Source organism: Microtus oregoni, unplaced genomic scaffold (assembly GCF_018167655.1).
Source record: "Microtus oregoni isolate MIOR12 unplaced genomic scaffold, Mior012 000029F_ref0000214, whole genome shotgun sequence".
Classification (NCBI taxonomy): Eukaryota; Metazoa; Chordata; class Mammalia; order Rodentia; family Cricetidae; genus Microtus; species Microtus oregoni.
The window spans coordinates 19,169,260-19,188,077 of NW_024543088.1; the positions used below are offsets into that span (position 1 = coordinate 19,169,260).

The window sequence follows — 18,818 nt, forward strand, 5'->3', positions numbered from 1 at the left end:
GAGAGTACTCCAGGCTAACTAGCCCTCCAGCTTCTAAGTGACTCTTGTCTTGACTCTCCTCTCACTGTTGGTGTAGGAGGTTCTTCTATTCATGTGTTGCTTTCTTTGGTTAATGAATAAAGAAACTGCTTTGGGCCTTGATAGGGCAGAACTTAGGTAGGCAGAGAAGACAGAACTGAATGCTGGAAAGAAGGGCAGAGTGAGAAATGCCATTGATCTTCTGCCTGAGACGGACACCGGTTAGAATCTTGTCGGTAAACCACAGTCACATGGCAATACACAGATTAATAAAAATGGATTAAGTTAAGATGTAAGAATTAGCCAACAAGAAACTAGAGCTAATGGTCCAAGCAGTGTTTTAATGAATACAATTTGTGTGTGGTTATTTTGGGGGCTAAGCTAGTAGGGTGGCTGGGACAAACAAAGGGCCTCCCTCCCCTTCAACAATTGGTGGCACAGCGTGGCCAACTAACTCCACGTAAAACCTAAGAGGGCTTGAAAAGCAATTCTAGACACAAATAGAGCGTTTAACACAGCTTTTTGCTGTTTGCTGGCGGCATGTCTCAGAGAGAATTTCCCGACTCAGCAGTCGCAGCAGGAAAAAAGTGGCGGTTTTGAAATGCCAGCTTTCTGGGCTATGCTGCTACTGTGACCTCTGTCTCTTGCGGGACACAGAGCACTTGGATGGGGGTTGTGAACATCGTGCTGCATGCGGCTTGCTTGATGGCAACTTGAACCAGCTGTGTGCCTAGAAGTTGGTCAGTGTGCGTGGCTCAGAGAAGCAAGCAGCTCTGCCATGCTGGACTGAGCAGAGCTAATAGGAACTACCATGTTTACCATAATAACGGCACAGCTTAAGTTTTAGACTGGGCAGGCAAACAGGTACCATAAGACCCCTACTAATGGCGCAACTTAAGTTTTTAAGGAGCGCTTAGCATTTTAAGAAGTGCTCCTGGACAGTAAAGAATTACAGATACACTATAGGACAGATTCAGACATAAAAGACCTCTAAATGGGTCACAGTGTTGAATAAATGTACGTAGGCTTGGAAGAGAGAAGAAAAGAGAATATAGAAAGTCATAAAATAAAGTTAATGCTTAAAAATAGGGGGTAAAGTCTAGCCGGGCGGTGGTGGCGCACGCCTTTAATCCCAGCACTCGGGAGGCAGAGGCAGGTGGATCTCTGGAAGTTCGAGGCCAGCCTGGTCTACAAGAGCTAGTTCCAGGACAGGCACCAAAGCTACAGAGAAACCCTGCCTCAAAATAAATAAATAAATAAATAAATAAATAGGGGGTAAAGTCTTTATAAAGAGACAGAGTACAGATAGTCATAGATTAAAAGAAGTAAAGAAAAATAAGCCACGTAAAAATGGAAAATTCAGAGTGGATTATGTATATTACTGTGTTTTCTTTGTATTTTTGACTGTGAAGGAGCTAAGTACAGAGAGATATTCTATTGTATGGGCTGCTAAGCTAAACCAGCAAGTATACTATAAAGGTATCTTGACTTCAGAATTTGGGTCTAAGGTTATGGTACTTTGGAAAAGAGGTTCTTTTGTTTTCACAGAAGATGAGAACCTGTGGATTGCTTCTACACCAATATGGTGTCATGGATCAAGGCCTCCTGAAAGGTTGCCATAAATACTCTCGAAAAATTACTTCACCCTACTGCTGTCTGAGATGAACCTAGCACACAGGATACTCCATACAGCACAAAGCAGTTTGGAGAGAAAAAAACTGCACCCATATTCCCAAATATTGTTTATAAATGTTTTTTTACATTTAAAGGGGGATATGATATAGATATAAATAATTTACATTGGTACGGATCTTGGTTACTGATATAAATTTAAGGTCAATCTTATGTATATTTCTGCTCTTGATTGAGGTGTTGTGATTGTGTAGTTCATTTAAAAATGTATTATATAATTAAAAATATAGGTTAATAGATAATCCTCTGTAATAGTCAGGTTTGTAGTCACGTTAGTTAGATTTTCTAGATGTGCATAGATATGTTTCAGATGGATAGGCATTTTTCATATCTTTTAAAGACTACAGAATATGGTATTTAAATGTTTTTTAAAAATTTAGGACTTTTCATGACCATGAGACACATCTGCTCTTGGCAGCACCAGTCTACTTCAAGAGGAAGATGGGCATCAAAGAGGCTCCTTATGGAGTTGGTTAGCCATTTGGGCAAGAAACTGCTCTTGCCTGGACTGTTGCATAAACTGGACATGAAGAACCCACAGAGAGGGCTGCTGAACTTGCCTAAAGGTGAGACGGTCCTTCGGGGTTCCTGATTCATGAAAGAGTCTGTGAGACATTCTGCAGGACACAGAAGAAAGTAACTGAAAACTGCCAATATAGGCGGAACTGTCTTTGAAATTTCTTACTTCATGGAAAAGTCTGCTGGATACTATGGGCCTGAAGGCCAAAGATGGATGCCCCAATGGTATAGAAGAACTTTGGGTAACTGTCCAGGCAGCAAGATGTCTCTGTCATTTCTAGAGTTTTGGAAGTTACTTACAATGCATTTTCTGTTTACTTAGGTAATATTATAGCCCTCTGGAGTCTTTGATGGAGTTAAAGAATTTATAGTTATAGTTCTCCTTAGTTATGATAAAAGATAAAGTAAATATAAGTATTATAACTGTGATTCTTACTTGATACCTATTTTGTTACATGTAATTTTACTATGTTAAAGTTAAAGCCTTTTTGTTTAAACAGAAAAGGAGAAATGGTGTAGGAGGTTCTTCTGTTCATGTGTTGCTTTCATTGGTTAATGAATAAAGTAGCTGCTTTAGAACTTAAGTAGGCAGAGAAGACAGAACTGAATGCTGGAAAGAAGGGCAGAGTGAGACACCATGGATCTTCTGCCTGAGACGGACACCGGTTAGAATCTTGCCGGTAAGCCACAGTCCCATAGCGATACACAGATTAATAAAAATGGGTTAAATTAATATGTAAGAAGCCGGGCGGTGGTGGCGCACGCCTTTAATCCCAGCACTTCGGAGGCAGAGGCAGGCGGATCTCTGTGAGTTCGAGACCAGCCTGGTCTACAGAGCTAGTTCCAGGACAGGCTTCAAAAAAAAAAAAAAAACAGAGAAACCCTGTCTCGAAAAAACAAACAAACAAAAAAATTAATATGTAAGAATTAGCCAATAAGAAACTAGAGCTAATGGTCCAAGCAGTGTTTTAATGAATACAGTTTCTGTGTGGTTATTTCGGGGGCTAAGCTAGCTGGGTAGCTGGGAAGAACAAGTAGCCCTCTCCTTGTAACACAGTGTAGGAGTGCTGGGGTTATAGATTCATGCCACCACATCCAGCTTTTGACGAGGGTCGCAGGCATCAAAGGCATATAGGCAAGCTTGCACAGCCAACACCTTTGCCTCATTGAGTAACTTCCCTAGCACCTCTGCCTTCCTTTTTGAGACTTACCAAGCCTGTAGCTCCCTGATGTGCTAGAGTGACTGGCCACAGGCTCTCCACCTACCCTGTGCTGACCTTACAGGTACTTCAGGCTGTGCCTATCTTTCACTTAGGCGCTAGAAGTGTGAACTCTCGTTTGTGCGTGTGTCATAACCACTTTAATGGCCATCTCTCCACTATAGGGCGAAGGCTTCTTGTTTGTTCCTGGCTGCCCAGAACTGAAGTAATCACACAGAAGCTATATTAATTACAACACTGCTTGGCCAATAGCTTAGGTATATTTCTGGATAACTCTTATATCTTAAAGTAATCCATTTCTTTTACTTCTGTGTATTGTGTGATAGCTACATGGTGTCTCTTTTATGCCACCTCTTTCTCTTTATCAGATTTCCTGCCTGGCTATATTCTGCCCTGCTATAGGCCCAAAGCAGCTTACTTATTAACCAATGGTAATAAAAAATATTCACAGCATACAGAGGGGAATTCCACATCACCTCCCCATTTCTGTCTAAATAAAAAGGAAGTTTTTAACTTTAACATAGTAAAATTACATAAAACAAAACAGGTATCAAACAAGAATTACAGTTACAATATTTTTATCTACTTTATCTTTTATCATAACTAAGGAAAACTATAAGTATCTATTCTTCAACTCCATCAAAGACCCCAGAAGGATATAATATTACTTAATAAGAAGTGCATTGTAAGCAACTTCCAAAACTCTAGAATTGACAGAGACATCTTGCTGCCTAGGTAGTCACCCAAAGTTCTTCTGTAACATTGGAGCATTCATCTTTAGCTTACAGGTCCATAGTATCCGGCAGACTTTTCCATGAAGCAGGAAATTTGAAAGTCTGTTTTGCCTTTATTAGCAGTTTGTCAGTCACTTTCTTCTGTACTCTGCAGAATGTTGGCAGACTCTTCATGGAGCAAGAACCCTGAAGGACAGGCTCGCCTTTAAGCAAGTTCAGCTGTCATTTTTCTATGACTTCTGCATGTCCAGTTCATACAGCATGCCATCAAGCAGTCCAGGCAAAAGCAGTTTCTTGCCCAAATGGCTAGTTAACTCCATAAGGAGCCTCTTTGATGCCCATCATTCTCTTGGAGTAGATTGGCACTGCCAGGAGCAGATGTGTCTCATTGTCATGAAAAGGCCTAAGTTCTTAAACATTTTTGAATGCCATATTCTGTTAGTCTTTGAAAGGTTTGAAGAATAACTATCCATCTGAAATAAAGATCTGTACATCTAGAAAACCTAACATGACTACAAGCTTGACTATTATAGATGACTATCTATTAAGCTGTACTTAATTATATGTTATATTTTTAAATGAACTGCACAAACAATACCTCAAACAAGAACAGAAATACATATAACAAAATTGACCTTAAATTATATCTAAACACCAAGATCCATACCAATGCAGAGGATTCATCTCTACAGCATATCCCCCTTTAAATGTAAAAAAAAAAATTATAAACAATCATTTTGGGAATTTGGGTGTTGTTCTCTAGACTACTTTTTGCTGATTGGGCCATTGTTAATCAGATCTTTTGTGGGGTATCCTGTGTGGTAGGTCCATCTCAGCCAGCAGTCCTGAAGCTGTCACAGATGTTGGACCATCCAAGCCATTGCTTCAGGGGGTCGTGTTTGATCAAACCATTTTGGCCAGTAAGGAATCCACACCTTTTCTGTCCTCTGTGAAAACAAAACCTTTTCCAAGCAACATATCAAACCCAAATTTTGAAAAAAGAAAAAAGAAAAAGAGAAAAAAAACCCAAATTTTGAAGTCAAGATACCTTTAAAGTATATATGTTGGTTTAGCTTAGCAGCCTTTATAATGAATTGTCTCTCTGTACTTAATCATTCACAGTCAGAAAATTCAAAGAAAACACAATAATATGATCCAGACTCTGTGTGATTTTATGTGACTTATTTTTCTTACTCTATTACTTTTTTTACAAGTTTGATATTTATTTTATTATCCTTACTCCTTTAATCTATGACTATCTGTACTCTTTTATGACTGTCTATACCCTTTTCCTCTCTCTCCCAAGCCTGCGTACATTTTTAAACACATTGTGTCTCTTTTAGAGGTCTTTTATGTCTGAATCTGTTCTGTTGTGTGTCTTGAACATTTCCTTAAGTGTCTTTCAGCCATTTTAGATTCCTCTGTTAAGAGTTCTCTGTTTTGGTCTGTACTCCATTTTTTTTTTATTGGATTATGTGATCTTTTGGTGTCCAATTTCTTGAGTTCTTTGTTTTTTTGGAGATCAGACCTCTGTCTGATATGGGGTTAGTGAAGATCTTTTCCCATTCTGTAGGCTGTTGTTTTGTCTTGTTGACCATGTCCTTTGATTTACAGAAGCTTTTCAGTTTGAGGAGGTCCCATTTATTAATTGTTTCTCTTAGTGTCTGTGCTGCTAGGGTTATATTTAGGAAGTGGTCTCCTCTGCCAATGCGTTCAAGTGTACTTCCCACTTTCTCTTCTATTAAGGTTCAGTGTGGCTGGCTTTATGTTGAGGTCTTTGATCCATTTGGACTTGAGTTTTGTGCATGGTGATAGATATGGGTCTATTTTTTTTCATTCTTCTACATGTTGATATCCAGTTATGCCTGCACCTCTTGTTAAATATGCTTTCTTTTTTCCATTTGATATTTTTTGCTTCCTTGTCAAAAATCAGGTGTTTGAAGGTGTGTGGATTGATATCCGGGTCTTCAATTTGGTTCCATTGGTCTTCCTATCTGTTCTTATGCCAATACGAGGCTGTTTTCAGTATTGTAGCTCTGTAGTAGAGTTTGAAGTCAGGGATTGTGATGCCTCCAGAAGTTGTTGTACAGGATTGTTTCGGCTATCCTGTGATTTTTGCTTTTCCATATGAAGTTGAGTACTATTCTTTCGAGGTCTTTGAAGAATTTTGCTGGGATTTTGTGGATAACTCTTATATCTTAAATTAACCCATTTCTATTAATCTGTGTATCACCACATTATTGTTGCTTACCCATAAGGTTCCATCTGGCATTTGTCTCCTGGAACAGCTATGTGCTGTCTCTTTTATTCTGCCTGCTCTCTATATATATCAGATTTCCTGCCTGGCTATCTTGTGTCCTGCTATAGGCCAAAGCAGCTTCTTTATTAATCAGTGGTAATAAAACATATTCTCAGCATACAGAGGAGAATTCCACGGCACTCCACCCAATTTCTCTTTCTTTCTTATTGTTGTTCTTTGTTTTGTTTTTCCAGTAAAACTTCCTTAAAACAGTTTAAACAAAAGAATAGTGGAGTGACCCTAAAGAATCTAAGTAACAGGGTGAACCCTAAGAAAAACGTATATAGATCCACCTGGGAAGGGAAAATAGACAAGATCGCCTGATAAAATTGGGAGCATTGGGGGTAGTGGGAGAAGGGAGGGGGAAGAGGAGCTGGGAGGAGAACTTGAGGGAACGGGATAGTCGAGACGGAGGAAGGACAGAGATGGAGAGCAAGGAAAGAGATATTTTGATTGAGGGGGCCTTTTATGGGGCTAGCAAGAAACCTGGCACTAGAGAAATTCCAAGGAATCCACAAGAATGACCTTAGCTAAGACCCTAGGCAGTAGTGGAAAAGGTTTCCTATTGATGAATATTTTAAATGTCACCATAGAACCTTCATCCAGCAACTGATGGAAACAGAGGTGGATACCCACAGTGGAGCACTGGGCTGAGCTCTCAAAGTCCAATTGAAGAGTGGGAGGAGTAAGAATATGAGCAAAGAGGTCAAGACCATGACGGGGACACCCACTGAAACAGTTTACCTGAGCTAATGGGAGCTCACCAACTCCTGCCGGACAGGGAAGGAACCAGCATAGGACCAAACTGAACCCTCTGAATATGGGTAACAGTTGTGTGGCTGGGGCAGACTGCAGGACCACTAGCAGTGGCACCAAGATTTGTTCCTACTGCTTGTACTGGCTTTTTGGGAACCATTGTCTGGATTCAGCCTAGATAAAGTAGGGAGGCGCCTTGGACCTTCACCAAAGCAATGTGCCTTACCCTCTCTGAGGAGTGGATGGGGGGTGGAAGGTGGAGGAAATGAGAAGAGGGGAGGAACTTGGAACTGGGATTGGTGTGTAAAATGAAAAAAGATAGTTTGTTTTCTTTGAAGAAAAGAATAGTGGAGGAATGTTTAGAGAGTAGTTCAACTTGAATTTTCAAAGCTTGCATTAAAATAGAATTTATCTGGTTGGATTTTGTTTTCATTTCTTAGCTCAAATTCAGGGCCTTGTACATACTAGGCAAGCACTCTCTCTCCCTCCCCTTTTCTCTTTTTCTTTTTGAGGCGGGGTCTCACATGCAGCTCTGGCTGGCTGGCCTAGAACTTGCTATATAGGTCGGTCACACTGACCTTAAACCTAGAGGTCTGCCTGTCTCTGCCTTTCTAGGGCTGGTTTAAAGGTGTGTGCCACCACACTCAGCCCCCTCCCTATCTTACTACACATTTGGCTTTTTTTTTTTTTGTGGTGTTTGTTTATCAGCTAGGGGAGGAGGGTACAGACGTGTATGTGGTCAGAGGATAACTTCATGGAGTTGGTTCTCGATACCATTTACATTGATTTTGGAGTTCAAACTCAGGTCATAAGGTTTACACAGTAAAGGTGGTGGCACCACTGAGCCAATTAACTGGCCATGATTTTCATAGTTTGTGTCTGTTGTAATTAGGGAACTATACAGGATGTAAGCCATCAATTGGAAGAGTTTGAGGAAATGTATCTGTGATGGCTGTAACAAAAGAAGTCAGCAACAGAACTTAAGAGTTAAATAAATTCAGATCAATTAATCTGAAAACAAAACCTTCTCTGAAACACATTGTGGGTGATGGTGCATGTATCTGTGTACACACATGACATATTTAAGTATTTTTAAGTTATTATTGTAGACTATAGAGAAGATATTGTTATAGACTATAGAACATACAATCAGAATGTACAATGGCAAAACATTCTTAATTACTGAGAATATAATGAAGGAACAGTTTATTATAGAGGAAGGTGGTTAATAGATTTTTGACAGATACCAATTTAGAATAAGATAAGACTTTTCTTCAGAATAATTCTGTTTCTCTCTTAAGGTATCCAAGCCCACCAATGGGTTCTGTCTCAGCACCCAACTTGTCTGCAGCAGAAGAAAATGTGGAATATGTACGGACTCTCTATGACTTTCCTGGGAATGATGCTGAAGACCTCCCCTTTAAAAAGGGCGAGATTCTAGTGATAATAGAAAAGCCTGAAGAACAATGGTGGAGTGCCCGGAACAAGGATGGCCGGGTTGGGATGATTCCTGTTCCTTATGTTGAAAAGCTTGTGAGGTCTTCGCCACATGGAAAGCATGGAAATAGGAATTCTAACAGTTACGGCATCCCAGAACCTGCTCATGCGTATGCTCAACCTCAGACCACAACTCCTCTACCTACAGTTGCCAGTACTTCTGGGGCAGCGGTCAACCCTTTGCCATCCACACAGAATGGACCTGTCTTTGCAAAAGCAATCCAGAAGAGAGTACCCTGTGCTTATGACAAGACTGCCTTGGCATTGGAGGTAAAAATCTATCAAGGCTGGCCCTTGAACATGGGTTTTCACTTTTAATTTTAAGTTAGTCATCCCTTTAAAGTCACTTACTTTCTTGAGAATTGGACTGGGATTTCCCAGCTTACACTATTAATGTCTTGTCCTTTCCTAGTCATCATGCCAGCCCAGGTCCCCAGTCTGCTTGCTCTCTTTTCTGCTCCCAAAGCTCATAGGTAGTTGGTTTTCTTTCCAGCAAAGGAAATAATTAGAAAGACCCATTACCTATGAGCTAAATTAGCATTCAGAGAGACAGTACTAGTTGTATAAATCCATATCTCCAGCATTGTAATTAAGGATCAATACAAATAAAATGTCTTAAAATTTAACTAGGCAGAGAAACGAGTTTAAAAATCTGTAACAAGCAAAGACTTGTTATGATTTTGTAAATCATAATAGTATGAAGTAGAACTTAAAAACTGTCACTGTCATAGTCGTTTGTTTTGGGACAGGGTTTCCCTTTGTAGCCTTGGCTGTCCTGGAACTCGAACTACAGACAGGGCTGGCTTGAAGTCAGAGATCTGGCTACCTCTGCCTCACCAGTGCTGGGATTAAAGGCCTTTGCCAGCATTAGCATTGTTTCTGTGACTTGCTTAAATAAGACAGAAAGTCCTGAAGGTCAAGTTGATAAGGTTATTGGAGAGGTTGCTGTCTTAAAATTTTGAGGTTTTTTATTTGTTTGTTTTGGTTTTTCAAGACAGGGTTTCTTTGTGTAGCCTTAGTTGTCCTAGAACTCACTCTAAAGATCAGGCTGGCCTCTGACTCACAGAGATCTGTCTGCCTCTACCTCCGAATGCACCACCACTGCCTGGCTTACAAATGGAATTTGAAGGAACATTTCTTGAGCAAACATATATTGCTTAGCATTTCCTTTTTGCTTGTTTAAGTGAAACAACAACATAAAAATATGTCATGCTGGGATTAAAGGCATGTACCACCACTGCCTGCTTCTCCCACATCTGCATTTAGATAGCACATATAGTGTGGATACAGATAAAAATCAGCTGTAGGGATAGAGAGATAGGTCAGCACTTAAAAGCACATATTGATCTTGAAGGGGACTGGGATTAAGTTCTCAGCATCCACGTTGAGCAGTTCACAGTGGTGTGTAATTCCAGCTTCAGGGGGATCCACTGTCTCTGGCTTCTTCAAGCACCTGCACACACACAGCCATAAGTAAAATAAATGTATTTTTTAAATTAGCCATAATTCATTTGTATATAACTTTCTACTTGTCTTTGGACCAGGAATAATATCTAAGTGAGTTAGACTTGAAAATTTGTTTCAGGGTCAGTGACTATGTATCTCTTCTTTTGACTAGAAAAAAGAGTGGTTGCCTTGTGGTTGCAGCTTACATCAGGGACCAGGATTGAGGAGAGATCCAGTTGTGTTTAGAACAGGAAAGAAACCAGAATAAGGGCCAGGCAAGGTGGCACTTGACTGTAATTTCAGCACTCAAGAGGCCGAGGCAGGAGGAGTGAGGATTTGAAGTCTAATTGACTGATGAGACTTCTACCACCATCAAACAAGTGTGTCTTACTCTACCTTTTTCCTCCCTCCCCCTTTCTCTCTTTCTCTTTTCTGTCTAACACACACACACCCCTCTTACTTAGAGATGGGATCTCATTATGTAGTCTGGCTGTCCTGGAACTTGCTACATAGACCAGGCCTTTGCTGCCCAAGGCATTTGCTATCACCCCTGGCCCTTTTATCATCATCATCATTATTATTTTATATGTATGGTGTTTTGCCCATATGTCTCCTTTACATATGTCTGTGCACCGTGTACATGCAGTGCTCTTGGAAACCAAATGGAAGTGTTGGATCCCCTGGAAATAGAGTTATAGGTGATTGTGAACCACCACATAGGGGCTAAGAATTAAATTCGGGTCCTCTAGAAGAACAGCCAGTGCTCTTAACTGCTGAGGCATCTCTCCATCCTCTATACACCCCTCTTGACTGGTCCACATCTCACCCATGGACCTTTGGGCTGGTTCTAGGTATGGTAACCCATACTTGTAATCCCAGTACTAGAGAGATGGATGCAGGAATAGGAGCCAGGCTAGATAATAGGAGACCCTAACTCAGAGAATCAAAACAAATGAAGTACCATCTTATTTGCCTTGTTGCTTCAGCCTTTTTAGATAGTTGTCATCTCAGAATAGAACTCAGAATACATTAGGGTGAAAGCTTTCAGGCACTGGTTCATTGAACTCTGATTCTGTTTTGTTTTGTTTTCTAGACATGATTTTACTATGCATCCAGGCTAGCCTTCAACTCTATTGACTATCCTTCTGCCTCAGCATCCTTGAGTGCTAAGATTATGAGAATACACTAAGTATGCCTAGCTTGATCTTTGATTCTAAGAGAAAGTTTTAGATGGTGTCTGATGTATGGATGCATTCCTTGGTATGTTCAGAGTAGGGCTGTAAGGTGGTGTTACAGAGGGATGGCCTGGAGCTTTTTAAGAGAGCCAGACTAATGATGTATATTTTAAGATAACAAACATACTTGGTGGTTACACAGCTCCCCTACCCTCTCAAACTCCAGTTCTCCTGATGCTGACCCAGCTGTCACCAAACCATCATCACAGGCTTTATTTGGTGATTCACTGCAAGACTTTATTAGTGGAACCTAAAAGACCTTTACTGCTCCAGTGAGGGTGTTTCTAATCAAATTGTTGGCTATAGCATAAGAAATAAATGTTCCTTTGCTTGTACTGTCTTCTAAAACTATTTGGATAGTAATGCCTGTCTGATCTTGTTAAAGAAAACAATTCTCTCTTGGGACTGTTCCAACTAGGTTATTAGTGAAAGTATTAAAATTAAGTTGAGGAAGGAACATTGACAAAAGTAGGGCAAAATGTACCAGTAATTGGAACTTCTTTATCCCCTTGGGTAGTACAAGGAGAAGAATGATAGCGCTGGTGAGCAGTAACCCTGAATTATTTCACAAAGTTTTGTTCTTTTGTTTTTCCTTGTAAACATATTTGAGGGTGGGAATGTAGATCAACCCTCAGTTTGATCTCCAGCATTACAAAGTTTAAATAAGTCGACTTTCAAAAAAATTCCCTGCAATAGAGACAGTTTAAAAAGTGTTAGCTATTTTCTTCTTGCTTCTCATGAAGTGACATGTATAAGAGAAGTGTAGATGTGTGTCCTCACTCCTTGGCAACTGAGCTAACCAGGTCTGTTGGTGCAGGCCTGTAATTCCAGCTACTTGAGGGGCTGAAGCAGGACGATAAAAAGGTTAAGACCATCCTGGGCAACTCAGACCTTGTCCCAAAAAGTTAAAAAAAAAAAAAAGTTGGGATGTCATTGAGTGGTAGTTTCAATCTCCAGTATGAAAGAAAGAGAGGGGAAAGGAAAGAAGACAGTAGAGCTCTCCGTTGACCTCCGTGGAGCCACAGAGGGCTGTTATGAAAGCCCATCCTGCACCACAGGAAAGTTCCCGGACTGAGGGACTCTAGCCTGCCCTTTTCGGAAGATCTTGTGTGTAGTACACCTGAAGGCCAGAAGAGGGTGTCAGAGTCAGATCCCATGGCGCTGGAGTTAGAGGCAGTTGTGAGCTGCCTGACATGATTAAGCTTTCTGCTGAGCCGCCTAAAGGATCTCTAATCAGAAGACAATAGTTGGAGCAAGAGTGCTGTTGTTACAGAGTACTTAGAGTCAGAGCTACTTGTCTGAGAAGCAAGGTAGGGAAGTAGTGTGGGCCTGTTTTACATCCTGGCTTTTATGGATATAGTTTTGGGCAAATTTCATAAGTTCTCTAAGAAACCTGACTGGAAGTATTGGTATTTGTCCATTAACTGTCCATTCATAGAACTAACTAGAGTGGTGACATCCAAGGAGCTGGCCACTGTGAAGAAAGGGAGACTGGGGAGCCAGGAGAGGCAGGTGGTCTGAAAAGGCTTCGTGGAGAACGTAACTCTGGGATTGATTTTGAAGGATGACTACAGCTAGCTGGTGAACCAGGGGAGGCGGGGGTGGGGGGGTAGAGTCTGCAGGAAGGGCCTTGAAACACTACTAGTAACCGCCAGTAAATGCACGTAGAGAGCAGGTCGGGTAAAGGGCCAGTGTGGCCAAAGACAGGAGGGGAGCAGGTTTTCACATATTACAAGAGAGCTAATAAGATTTACATTTTTCTTGGCATTGCTTTTATTTGAAGTATGAAACAACCAGTTTCTCAGTGTTCTCCAAGAGTCAGTCAGGAGGATACAATCTGTAGATGAGAGTATCCGTGTCAAGCTTCAAGTAATACCCAAAGTGATTTAGAGCAGACTTGGTCAAAGTCAAGCAGAAATGAAGTTTTGATGATTGCTTAACGCTTAGCCCAGGTGTTCTGACTTTCTACATTGTCCAGCTCCTTCAGTCTTGATTTGGATGATGCTACATAACATGTTTGCTCCTACAGCAGATTGACTCTTAGGATGGTGACAGACAGGAACTTGAGATACTATAGTAAACAAAACCAAAGGCTTCTCTCCTTGTAGAACTCATGGAACAGCTTTATAGGGTGAATTAGTTCTGGGCTGCTATTTTTGTTAGTTAACATGTTCTTGCATTCTGACTACCAGGAACCATTCCTATTGGGAATATTATCTGTCCCCTTCCTGTGCTTATGTAGCTTTATGCTTTGTTTTCTTTTGTTTTGGAGACGGGTCCTTCTCATGTTGCCCAGTCTGGTCTTGAAATCCTGGGTTTGGACTGGAGAGATGGCTCTGTGGTTAAGACCTTCCAGAGGACTCAGGTTCAATTACCAGCAGCCGCATGGTAGCTCTGTAACTCTCGTTCCAAGAGATCTGACTTCCTCACATAGACAAACATGCAAGCAAAACACCAATGCATATAAAATAAGAAAAAAAAAAAGAAGAAAATACTGCATTCAAGTCATCCTCTGTCTTAACCTCCCAAGTCGCTAGGAGGTGCACACCACACCCAGCTCCAGAGACTGGACATGTGTGTGGCCCTACATCCTGCACCTTAATTATGGTCCTGTTTTTGGCTAAGAAAGATTGGTATGTTTTGTTTTGTTAATGTAGGACCTCTATGACCTTGAACTTCTGATCCTCCTGTTTCCACTTCCCAAGTGCTGGGGTTACAGTCGTGGACTTTTTTTTTTTTTTTGTCTTTGTTGGGGTTTCTGTTGCTAAGATGTAACACTATGATGAAAAGCAATGTGGGTGGCTGGTTGTTTCAATTATATGTCACTGTTGTCACTGTTGATGTGTTAGCAGTCAGGGCAGGAACTCAAGGGAGGAACCTGGAGATACAAGAGCTGATTCAGAGATCATGGAAGAGTACTGCTTACCTGCTTGCTCCACATAGCTTGTTTAGCCTGGTTTTACAAAATCCAGGACCACTAGCCCAGGCCTAATAGCAACACCACAATGGACTGGTCCTTCCCATATCAATCACTAATTAAGAAAATGCCAATCCCAGCACTAGGGAGGCAGAGGCCAGGTGGATCTCTGTGAGTTCCAGGCCAGCCTGGTCTACAAGAGCTAGTTCCAGGACAGGCTCCAAAGCTACAGAGAAACCCTGTCTCGAAAAACCAAACAAAAAAAGAGTATATTTCTTAGGGGTTGGAGAGATGGCTCCTTTTTCTCTGATAGCTCTAGCTTTTGTCAAGTCAATGTAAAAGCTAGCCAGCACTAGTTTTTACTAGTTTGTACTAGGTATGTGTGTGTGGTACTAGGAACCAAAGCCCGGGTGTTGTGCACGTTAAGCAAGCATCTGCACCGTCCCCTCACCGAAGAGATTTCAGAAAGAAACATTTAGATCTTTTTATTAAAGACTTCTTTTGTTTTGTTTTTTGTTTTTTTTTTTCGAGACAGGGTTTCTCTGTGGTTTTGGAGCCTGTCCTGGAACTAGCTCTGTAGACCAGGCTGGTCTCGAAGTCACAGAGATCCGCCTGCCTCTGCCTCCCGAGTGCTGGGATTAAAGGCGTGCTGTGTGACTTCTCCCCTGGTGTCTTTTGTTTGCTAATCTTTTCTGGCATTTTGTTTAGGTTTGGTTTCAAGCTCGCTCACCTATAGAATTTACCGTCTTCCCTATTTGACGCAAACCAAATGACTTGACCTTACTTTAGTAGACCATTGTCTTCTGGTGTCACAGAGAGTGTTCTCTGACAGAACAGTCTTAGACTCTTACTCTGTTTGCCAAGTGCTTGGCCAGTACTTAAGTCATCAGTCTGTTCTTACTAGCTCACGATTACCTTTTATCTTTGATGCCTGCTCTTTTTAAAATTTTTACTTGTTTGTGTATATTTGTGCCTTTATGTATGTGTGTGCACCACATGTGTCCCTGGTACCTGAGGATGCCAGAAGGTGTCAGATCTGGAACTGGAGTTACAGATAGTTGTGAACTGCCAAGCGAATGCTGAGAATCGAACCTGGGTCCTCTGGAACAGCAGCCAGACTGATCCATGTCTCCAGCTCACATTTTTTTTATTACTAATTATTTTTGAGACAGGATCTCATGTAGCTCAGCTGGCCTTGAATTCACTGTATAACCCTGGTGTAAACCTTGATCCTTCTGCCTCTACCTACCACATGATGGGATTACAGGCATCCACTGACATTCCAGGTTTATCAGGGTCTTTTTATGATGCTCAGTGATCTTTGAGCTCACTAGTATCCTTAAGACAAAGTAAAAAATGCTCCTTATTCCCACTGGAGGTCATAAATGATTGTATTGGAATTTCTTCTTGAATTCCCTTTGCTACTACCCCCTTAAAGATTTGATTATTTATTTGATTGTATTTGTATATGCTTGAGTGTGTTTTTGAACCATTTAAGTGTGCAGGTGTCTTCAGAAGCCCGAAGAGAGTGTCAGGTCCCCTAGGGTTGGAGTTCCAGGCAGTTGTGAGCTGCCCCATGAACTGAACTCAGTCCTCTAAAGAGCAGCACATGCTCCTCAGAGCATGGTTGCTGAGCCATTTCTGCAACCCCTCTCTTTGGTTTATTTTGAACCCCTACTATTTGGGTTCTATCTCTTCTCTGAGCCTTTTGAATTAGCTTTCTCAAAACCTATTGTGCAAGTTCCCTTCAATGCCTGGCTGGGATGCTCAGATTTCTATTTTGTTAGTTGGTTTTCTTTCATTGGTTAGAATTAAATTCACATTAACAGTGTCCTAGCTTTGTTTTGTTTGTTTTAGACAGGATATCGTTACCTATCTAGGAAACCCTGAATTCACTACACGTTTTTGTGTGCCCTCCCTTACCTTTGAGAGCGTTTTCCTGCTTCACAGCACTGTGTGTAGCACATCGTGTGTAGCTTACAACAGTTTCTTTAATGTTTTGCTTGCTGAGATGAAGCAGTATGCCAAGCATAATGAAGTTTCAGTGTCTTAGAATAATCTCAGTGTCCCACAAAGAAACACACACAAAGCAGAAGCAATTCAGCAAGGCAATTCTTTTTGAGTATAGTGTGGGCTAGAATCCAACCCAGGCTAGCAAGCAGCTAGGGCAGGACGTTCACTTGAGTCATGTGTCTGGGGGGTGGGGGGGTTGTTCGCATTTGCATCCGTGCCCCACCCCCTTGTTTTTTGTTTCTCTGTAACAGCCCTGGCTGTCCTGGAACTCACTTTGTAGACCAGGCTGGCCTTGATTTCACAGAGATCCCTCTGCCTCCTGAGTGCTGGGATTAAAGGCATGTGCCACCACTGCCCAGTTAGGATGTGAGGGCAATCTGGCTGTGACATCTGTCACCCCACTGATCACCAGGATTGATCTGGCTGGCTAGGCAGGTGTCCCCTTCCTCCTTCACTGCTCTACGTGTGTCCCTTCAAAGCTGTGGGCTTGGTTGACCTCCACTGAATAAAAGAGGACCTTTTTTGGGTCACAGGTATATGAGTAGCTGCGCTCCCCTGCTAGAACCTCCAAACAAGCATTCACTTGGGTTTTTTGTTTTGTTTTGTTTTGTTTTGTTTTTTGAGACAGGGTTTCTCTGTAGCTTTGGTGCCTTTCCCAGAACTAGCTCTTGTAGACCAGGCTGGCCTCGAACTCCCAGAGATCCGCCTGGCTCACTTGGTTTTTATGTTAATGCATATGGTAACTGTTTTTTCCCCATTGGCTGGGGTCTGTCACAGTCCTTTGCCATTGGCTAGTTTAAAAAGAACCAGCACGGAGGAGAGGGGAAAGGAGTCAGCTACTACTGGTCAAGTTCTGCGAGGAGGGCAGTTACCAGATGAGGGAAAGGTTGAGATTAAAAGAAGTGCATATGAATTTTACAAGGTGGGTGAAGATTATTGGCCCTTGGTGGCAAACTATCTGATGAAAGAAAACCATTTCTCACAGTAGCACAGGTTATATTTTTCAGTCTCAGAGATCATCATGAATTCCAGTGGTGAGTGACCTGTAGTTTATATCCATGTTGTATTGGTCCTCCATCATGTTTGTCATTGAAGCACTTGACTCAGCCCTGGAGGTCCACACGAGGTCACAGCTTCCTAATAACAAGGCTGCTCTCCCTTATCCATGTTACATTCCACTACAGGAAGCTTTTCCCCTAAGACAATACCCATAGGCTAGTGTCACCTTCTGAAGAGCCTCAGATGTGTGGGTGCTGTGGTGGTGTGTGAATGTCCAGGGCCTGTGGAAAACCCTTTGAGTTTTCCATGAGGATTGACCAGACTCTTGTTTTTGAAGTAGGTCTTGCTGTGTTGCCCAGACTCGTTTTGAGCCCTAGAATAATAGCTATCAGGTGCCTGTCTTCTGTCGTGAATATTATATCAGTTCTTGCAACTTGTTTTTAGAAATTTTGCCAAGTGGTGGTGGTGCATGCCTTTAAGCCCAGCACTTGGGAGGCAGAGGCAGGCGGATCTCTGTGAGTTCGAGACCAGCCTGGTCTACAAGAACTAGTTCCAGGACAGGCTCCAAAACCACAGAGAAACCCTGTCTCGAAAAAACCAAAAAAAAAAAAAAAAAAAAAAAAAAAGGTGAGAAACAGAGGAGGCAGATATCTGTGAATTCCAAGCTAATCAGGGCTGAGAACCTGGGGTAGCAAGATGGCTCAGCAGGTAACGGCACTTGTCTGACAGATGGGTCCCATCCCCAGGACCCACTTGGCAGAAGCTGTTCTTAGGCACACACATCCGTACGTGTAATAGAGGAGATAAGCACTTTCCCCACTCCACTATTCCCTGGCTTTAGCATCTGAAGGATTTCATAATGACATCTTCTAGGAGTTATGGTATGATGATCCACCCCTAAAATTCTAGCATCTGAGAGGCTAATGCAGGCAGACTGCTTAAGACCATTCTGGGCTCCAGGATGAAAGCCTATATTGACAGACATATTTATTCTTTTGGCAGCCAGGTATCACAATATTTATGTAGCCCAGAGTGACCTGGAATTTACCATGGAACCCAGGCTAGCCTTGAACCTTTAATCCTCTTGCTTCAGCCTCTAGCAGATAGTGACTACAGGTATGTACCAATATCCAGGGAACATTCTGCTTTTGACATGGTGTTGTGATTATGGCAAAAAAAGCATCTTTGGCAGTGCTGGGATTAAAGGCGTGCGCCACCACCGCCCGGCTTGTTTCTCACATTTTTGATAATTTTTTTTCATTAGCAAATCATTGTCATTGGCTTATAGATCAGAATGAACTGTTTTTCAGAGACTTTTGTTTGCCTGGGGAGAAGCACTTGCCACACTAGCTTAAGGACTTGGGTTTGTTCCTCAGAGCCCATGTGAACAGCCAGGAATGGTGCACACATTTGTAACCACAGTGCTAGAGAGAAGGACATACTTAACTACCTGGAGTTCACTTACCAGCTAGC

At 41.8% G+C, this 18,818-nt stretch overlaps 1 protein-coding gene across 1 annotated transcript in view; it reads left to right on the top strand.

The window, feature by feature from the left end:
• Positions 1 to 18,818, top strand: part of Crkl (CRK like proto-oncogene, adaptor protein) — a 41,167-nt gene that overhangs the window by 15,768 nt on the left and 6,581 nt on the right. The window contains exon 2 of the mRNA XM_041677899.1: positions 8,540 to 9,005. Coding sequence (XP_041533833.1) covers positions 8,540 to 9,005 — 466 coding nt within the window. The remainder of the gene's footprint in view (positions 1 to 8,539; positions 9,006 to 18,818) is intronic.